Source organism: Trematomus bernacchii, unplaced genomic scaffold (genome assembly GCF_902827165.1).
Source record: "Trematomus bernacchii unplaced genomic scaffold, fTreBer1.1, whole genome shotgun sequence".
NCBI classification, from domain to species: domain Eukaryota; kingdom Metazoa; phylum Chordata; class Actinopteri; order Perciformes; family Nototheniidae; genus Trematomus; species Trematomus bernacchii.
This window is the reverse complement of record NW_022987513.1, coordinates 4,046,465-4,054,913: the sequence shown is the minus strand read 5'-3', so window position 1 is coordinate 4,054,913 and position 8,449 is coordinate 4,046,465. Positions and strand designations below refer to the sequence as shown.

Genomic DNA, 8,449 nt, shown 5'->3' with positions numbered 1-8,449 from the left:
GATGTTCCGCTGTAACGGTGGTGGACTCATCAGAACAGAGTGGGCGAGCTGACCAATCAGAGCACAGTAGGCTCACAGGGAGGAGGGGGGGGGGGGCAGGAGCTCCAACAAGCCATGTAGGACAGAGAGTGAATACACATACTATACAGAGATGCTGTATGAGAAACCAATGTGAGTTTGGAAAATTGCACAATGTAAATCTATTTTAGTATACCTCAACAATGGAATTATGATCAGTAGAAATGGCCATGACATGGGACCTTTAACTGGAACATACCAACTGCCCAGGTAAGTATAGGGATGGCTTAATAAAAAGCAAAACCCAAATCACACAGTATAACATACAATGAATACAAGATCTCTAAGCTGCCAACTATGTCAGCCAACCTACCAATGAGCACATTTATAATATATAATAATATTATAAGTCATTAACTGCAGAATTGTCACCTTTTTCTCTTCATGTTGACAGAGCCCAGCCCCTCCCTGCTAAAGACTTAATGAGACACTCCTGTTGGCACTTCACTTGATTAAGCAGCTGAGACTGATCCACACAAACATCCAGGCAAAGCAAAAGGAACCCTATAAACCTGTTATACAAACTTATCATGTGTAACATACATGTTGGATGTATCAAATAAAAAGAAATAATGAATCAAGGAGACACAGATACATCGTCTTATTTTGGGAAAAAGGGCCTAATCAGAGGTCTTCAGAGTTACTGCAGGAAAGTTATTGTTTCATTACGTTTTAATGTTGTTTTTTAAATTTTATTTCAAATATATCTATATGTGCACTTTTCAGCAATCAGGGTCCAACACTTTGCAAAAATAAATCAGCCTATTCCATAAAAAGAAAAAAACTAACGCAACATCGTTGATAGGCTTACTGTTTCCCATCAATGTGCGGCACCTATGAGGTAGCTATTAATAGTATTGTTATATTGTTATAACAAAGTATTGAATACACCAGAAAAAGTTTGTTTATACTAGCCACTTTAGGCCAACCACACGTAATTGTTGGCGCAGTTAATTATGCTACTCATTTTTGCACAAATGTAGTACAAGGTCCCTCACCCGTCTTTTTTCAAGTTAGGGGTCCTTGGCAAGAAAAAAATAAAGACATTCAAGTTCCCCAAGCCAAGGGAAGGAATGCAACATGAAAAAAGTACAGAGTTGAAGTCAGATTTATTGACATGAATATATACATAGACTAAATACAGAGTGATTTGTCCTACTAAGCATAACTGTGTAATGCTTAGCAGATACACACATCACACAAAATGATAAATACAAATCTGGATGCATATAACAGTGACTGAAAAGCAATTGTGTGTCATCAGACATTTGGTGTGTGTTACTTGCAGTAGCACAATACCCTTGTTATTGCCATTCTTAGTGCTGATGAGGTGTCAACGTAGGGGTCTTCAGTACAGGCCAACAGAGTAAAATCACAGCTGCGGTGCAATTCCTTGTAAAGAAACCCTTCAATGAAACATGGTTAATGGACACATAACATGTCTCAACTTATCCAAGCAATGTCATTATTCTGGAATCAGATGCATTTGCCATTGGATCTCTTCTCTACTGTATCGCTTTTAACCCTTTCTATGGCGCTCATGTCTAATGCAATATACTTATACCTGTTATAATCTGCTCAGACATTTAGAACTTTTGGTTATAAGCACTCATAAATATTAATAACCCTTTCAAACACATTTTAAGTTTAGGTTTTTTGGTCACTTAAGACACTTATGGCGCGTTTCCACTACACGGCCTCGCTCGGCCCCGCTCGGTATGGCTGGGCCTCGTTAGGACTGGCTCACTTTATGGCGCATTTCCATTACAGTTTAGGAACTGGGGTAGTATCTATAGTAACGCAGTGTAGGCGGAGCCGTGACGTGATCTTCAGAGAAACCCCAGAAAAACAACACAGCCGTTAGCTGTTAGCACTCAGAGCTCACAGCTCCTCATATATGTTCAGAAACTAGACAAAAGTTAAACAAGTACAAACCACAGACTGTCTGTGTCATGGTGAATACAGTCGCTGCTTTATTTATGTCTGTATAGGCCGTTGTTGTGAGTGTGGACGGTCGGAGCATATACTGCGTTAGCTTAGCCAATCTCCATTTAGAACACACGCATTTTAAAAGGTGTTCCGCCTGCCGCCTGCCTGCAGACTTGACAAAGCATTAATTCATGGTTTTTACTAACCGGTATCAGTATGTTGTTACTTCGGCATCATTTTGAAACGTGTATTACAATTAAATCACGGTCAAATATGTCCATCTTGTTGTAGTTGTAGCCCCCTTGCCAGCGATGCTCTCTCTAGTTTAGCATACTCAGTCCGACTCAGCCTCGTTGTCTCTGGCCCTAGACCCGCGATTTTATGAGGCCAGAAAAACTGTGAATTAGGACCCGCCGGCCGGTACTAGGCCAAGTGGAAACGCAACCAAAGACGGGCCGCTGACGTCACAGCCCTCTTAAACCGTGCTCCGCGCTGTAGTGGAAATGCGCCATTATGGTCAAGTGTCATTTTTATGTAATTATTATGTTTTCTATCATAATTCTGATAGTTGTAATTCATTTTTTACACCGTTATAATGCATTACAGTATAATGTGATGAAAAGTTGCATAAAAGTGGATAGATAGATGTTTGCTTTACTAAAATATATATACACATATACATATATATATAAATGACATCTAAAATGGCAGTGAGTGACCAGCAAAAGAAAGCATCGATACTGCTACTTCACCTTTTAAGTCATTTTACAATGCTTTATAATGGGTAATGGTTATTGGTTCAATGCCTTTTAATATTAATGAGTGCTTATAATTATTTATAACTGCGCATTGCCTTTGCCATCTGTTTGCAGCGCTTGTGCCTGGGCTGCATTCACACTCAATAGACCTGTGAACAAATGACCCGTCACTAACGAAATGCAGCATGATTGGATGCAAGACGTTGAACCTATACAGCTGTAACTGTGGCACTGCTTCATCATACAACCAAAATATATGAAAAGAAAAAGAAAACTGGCAAAGTTATCGATTTAAATCTCACATCTTAAATGTGATAGCTTTAAGTAGAAACGTTTACTTTAAAAGGCTATAAACCTTTAAAACATGGCGTGTGTACCTTCAAGACACAAAGGTATGTTGTTGTCTATAAAAGTGATTGATATATACCCTTTTTGAATTTACTGTAAGCTTTTTTGATTAGACTTTATAAAGTCATCCCTTGTTCCCAACATGACTAGAAATATACTTCATTTATACTTTATTATAGTATTTACAAAAATAAAAATATACATGTGGTATTAAATTCCACTTAAAAAGGAGACGCATGTCTGTCAGGCCTCCAGAGAAACTGTTCAACTGGAGAAGAGATTTATAATTAGAAATGGAACTAATAAATGGCATATATTTATATATATACACATAAGTGCATACTGTACAATACAGTAGAGTTCATTTGAAGATGTCATTACTCACGATGAGACTATCATCGATGTCAAAAGATTGTTCATAGTTTGAGATGAATCTCTTTTTCTTCCCAAAAGTAGAGAAGGTGTTGTAGACATCCAGCTCTCCTCTGGGAGCCAGCTTCAGAGTGCTGTAGTCGGACGTGGAGCCGGGTATGTATACGTTGTGCTGGTAGTCTGCCGCTTCAGAACTCGGCTGAGTGTACTTCGGAGTCCATGAGTAGTGAGGGAGTGTCCCCTCCTGAAGAGATATCTTGCAGTCTGTAAAACATGCGCATAAATTACAGTTTGTATCGGGAGATTATTTCTGCAAAGAGCTCCTATTTACATACTCAATTTAAATAAGGTGGTTTTAAAAAAGGCATCTTCTTAATTTCAGTCTTTTTGGCAAAAAATAAGGAATCTTCTTAAAAGTAATCCTCGTGTTGATGCATTTAAATCCCCCCTGGTATTATCTATTCAGTTTACCATTTTATATTTCAGACTAAATCCTCAGGAACAGACACAGGGAGAAGCACCCCCCCCCTTTCCTGTGAATAACAATGAGCCAAAACTGCACCTACCATTCATATGGCTTCCCCAGGTCCAATACTGTGGAGCCACAGAACAGGAAAACCCATGGGCATCGTATTTTTGTTGACGGGTAAGAGTGCCCTCCATATTTGCTGAACTATACCTTGGGAGAAAATAAGAAAGTATAAGTACAGGCGTGTGCATGTGTGCATGTGTGTGTGCGTGTGTACTGGCTCGACTAATGCATTCACCTCTTGTATGCCAAGTTGCGTTGGTTCTTGGTCAAGGTCCAGTCGTTGCTAATACTCGCATACTTAAGCTGGAGAGTTGGAACACAAACAACAACAATTAGTGATCAGCTCAAGAAGAACAAGAGCACTGCGTTATTGTCCAGATGCAGTCATGTATATATTGGCAAGGTAAAAGTGTCAGATAGATAAGATAATATTATCAGAGATATTGAATTTTAATAACAGTTATCATATTTGTGCCCGCAAATGGAATGTAGTATTCCCATGACTGAAATTATTGTCTGGGTTCACAAGCCAAAATCTGGCTTTTTAATAATCAATCTCAGTTTTTCTTTATAAATCATTATATTTTATGGAAAAGAACATTGGCGTCTTTAGATGAAAAGAGTACTGGCGTTTTTCCAATGTTTTAAAACTCCTGACTTTGACTATTGAACTTTTTTTTTTCTAAATATATCAATGTGTTATTGTGGATACAAAGTATGTCCAAACCAGGTTTTAAGACTTTAGACCAATCACAACAAATGTTGTGGCATTTTCCATTCCATTATAAATAAAGTATTTGGGTGCAAATGCGTTTAGTCCGTAGAAGGAAATTCTCAATTCATGTTTTTGTGAAATAACTCGAAAAACTTGAATTTCCTCTTTTATAAGACCATTAAGCAAATTGGACTATCACACTACATCTTCACATCCCCGATGAGGGGAGAAGGTGCCACATCTCCTAAAAATAGCAACATGATTTGGTTACTAATCTGCTTAATGTGAGGGTAAATATTAGTGGTTGGTTACACTGAGGTGAGCACAAACACAGCAGCAGTCAGATCTGGGATACAAATGTGCAATTACATTACCCATGCAACACCTTTTTAGTTTGCAACACACACATTGACACTGTTGGAACCTTCCCAGATTGCAGTGTATGGTCTCAAAATGTGTTGGTTGAAACTACTTTGTCCAATGGATCACATGCAGAATGTTAACAAACTGTGGTTGAAGAAGTGTTTAATATAATTGAATTAATATATTTTATATTCACGGATTAAATAGCGTTTAACAGTTTAACACCCCTTTTACAAAACCATTTTTGAAATATATTTGAATTAAAAAAAGATTGGCTTAGAGCGTCCCTAGTGGCAAATGCATGTTGACATTTGCCCCTGACTCAACCTTTCTGTCATTTCTAATTCATGTAAGACAACAGGATGAGTAAGTGGATACAGTTTTGGTAAAAGTATACTTATTAAAATGAAGGATAAGAGAATCAACTCCTCTGTTATTTGGATTTTTACGCGTCGGTATATGTCAGTTTATTACCTCGTTTGGGGACGCTGCTCTGTTGTTGGCCAGCTCATTACGGTCCAGTGCGCTCCAGCCAGAGGTGAGGTAATCTGTGCTCTTGGCGTTATTCTGCTGAACTGTCATCACCGGGCTGCAGGGCTTCAGGAACATGAAGTCACTTTTGGACGACTCCGGAGTCAGACACATTTTATAGCAGTAGACCTGAGGGAGAGCTCCGTTGCCGTTTGCCTCTGCGCACCCGGACGCTTCTGCGGGCATCCGAACATTCAGATTGGACTTTTTGAACACATCTTCCGTGGTGGAGGATTCTGAGCTGGAGCAGCAGCAGCAGCAGCTGATGGGGGGGAAGCTTGACTCCCTGCTGGACGCTCTGCCCTTCAGCCTGCGCACTGAAACCAGGACGATGATAGCCACCAGAAATGTGAAGGAGATTGCGCCCAGAGACACGATTAAGTACAGGCTGAAGTTAGGGCTGTGATGCGGGCTTAGTGACAGGTCACCCAAATCGGGCTGCGAATCTGGCAGGCTGTCAACCACTGACAGGATGATGGAAACAGTGGCCGAGAGGGGCGGCTGACCATTGTCCTTCACGAGAATGACCAATCTGTGCCTCGAGGGGTCTTTCTCCACCAACTGGCGAATTGTCCTGATCTCGCCTGTGTACAGAGCCACGCTGAACAAGCTCGGGTCTGTTGCTTGGAGCATCTGGTATAAGAGACGCGAGTTTTGACCCTCGTCTGCGTCCACGGCGCTGATTTTGGAGACAAGGTAACCTGCGTCAGCTGACTTGGGCACTGCTGCTGTTGGCGCGGAGCTGTTTTGCACAACCGGTGTCACAATCACAGGTGCATTGTCGTTTTGGTCCAGTATAAAGATGTTCACTGTCACGTTGTTGCTCAGAGGCGGGAACCCTGCGTCCTGAGCTTGAATTGTGATCTGAAAGTTTTTAAGTTGTTCGTGGTCAAAGGATCGCAGTGCGTAAATGTTCCCGTTGTCCGAGTTGATGGACACGTAGGTGGACACGGGCATTCCCCGTATGTCTCCCTCCAGGATAGAGTAGGAGAGGTACGCGTTTTGGCCATAATCTGGATCCAGTGCAGTCACCGAGCATATGGATGCACCCGGCGCGTTATTCTCAGTCAGATACACAGTGTAGGACGGCTGTTTGAAGAGAGGCGCGTTATCATTCATATCAGACACTTGGACAAGGATAGTTTTCCTGGTGAATAAAGGAGGGGAGCCCATGTCTCGCGCTGTTAGTGTGATGTTATACTCAGCCATCGCCTCTCTGTCCAGAAAATCAGAAGTTACTAATGTGTAGTAGTTCTTAAAGGAGGAGTGGAGCTGGAATGGCACGTGATGTGGGATCTCACAGTCCACATTCCCGTTTTCACCTGAGTCTTTATCCATCACGCTGATGACAGCTATCACAGTCCCCGGGGGGGCGTCCTCCTGCACAGGTGTGGACACTGATGTCAAGATCACTTCCGGGAGGTTGTCATTTTTATCCAAAACGTTCACCAGCACTTTACAGTGCACTGCCACAGCGGAGGGGCCTTTATCTTTAGCCTGAACATAGATTTCATGCATCCTGGCCTTTTCATAGTCTATCACTCCTTTCACTTTGATTTCCCCCGTGCGCGAGTCCACGCTGAAGAGCTGGCGCACCTTGATGGGCGCATGGCCACTGAACGAGTAGGTGATGTCAGCGTTGGGACCCTCATCTAAATCTGACGCGTTGAGTTTTATGACTACGGTGCCTTTAGGTGCGTTTTCCGCCAGCCTCACTCTGTAAAAGGACTGGTCAAACACAGGCGCGTTATCGTTTGCATCCAAAACGGTGATATCAATTTGCGCAGTGCCAGATCTCTCCGGCGCGCCTCCATCCACCGCCGTCAGGACCATCTGATGCGCACTTTGCTGCTCTCTGTCCAGCGGGCTCTGCAGGACGAGCTCTGCAAATTTGCTGCCATCACTGCGCGTCTGTATATCCAAAAGGAAATGCTCGTTGACACTCAGCAAATATGTGCGCAGGGAGTTGGATCCCACGTCTAAGTCCTGTGCGCTCTCAAGTGGGAAACGGGATCCTGGCGTAGCAGACTCTGAGATGTCCAGATTAAACTCGGTCCATGGGAAACTAGGGGAGTTGTCGTTCACGTCCAAAATCTCCATCTCCACCCTGTACAGCTCCAGGGGGGTTTCAATGACCACCTGCAAGTGGAAAGAACAGGACAAACTCTGCTCGCATAGTTCCTCGCGGTCAATTCTCTCATTGACGAATAAAACTCCATTTTCCAAATTCACCTCCACATATTGCTTCTTGGAACCGGAGACTATCCGGAATCTGCGCGCAGAGAGCCTGTCCAAATCCAAGCCCAGGTCCTCTGCGATGTTGCCAACAAAAGCTCCATGCTCCAGTTCCTCAGGGATGGAGTAGCGAATCTGTCCCCGGACTGCATCCAAGAAAGAAGTGCACAACGTAAATAGGCAAACTGTATGCCATCTCCAAAACAGTCTTTTCTTTGCCCCTTGTGTGTCCATCTGGATGAAACAATGCACCTCACGCTAAGAACTGCTTACAGGATGATTCAGGCAGAATTGTGCAAAATAGAGTCTGGCAAAAACTTGACATTGGTGGAACAGCGACTGTCTGCCTGAGAGAAAAGAGAGGAGAGAAAGGGGGGCGTGCAAGGGCTATCCTATCTCTCCCAGATTAGTGCGCGTTTCGTGTGTCTCTGTGTGTGTGCGTGTTTATTATTGGCCCTACTGTTCCAATAGAAGGGAACCAACATCTGCTGGGATAATCTTTCCTGCCTACTAGCCCGATCGAATCCATGTCCCAGTCTCTAGGCTCTGACCGCGGGTCAAACGCACTTGATTCAATTTCTTACAGGA

At 42.7% G+C, this 8,449-nt stretch overlaps 1 protein-coding gene across 1 annotated transcript; it reads right to left on the bottom strand.

The window, feature by feature from the left end:
- Positions 1–3,474: 3,474 nt before the first annotated feature.
- LOC117469444 (protocadherin-10-like) lies at positions 3,475–8,095 on the bottom strand. The gene is made up of 4 exons (XM_034113854.1): positions 5,570–8,095; positions 4,253–4,320; positions 4,052–4,164; positions 3,475–3,749 (listed from the first exon to the last, which is right to left on the bottom strand). The coding sequence occupies exons 1-4, from the start codon at positions 8,093–8,095 to the stop codon at positions 3,475–3,477; spliced, it is 2,982 nt and encodes a 993-aa protein (XP_033969745.1).
- Between the last annotated feature and the right edge of the window lie 354 nt (positions 8,096–8,449).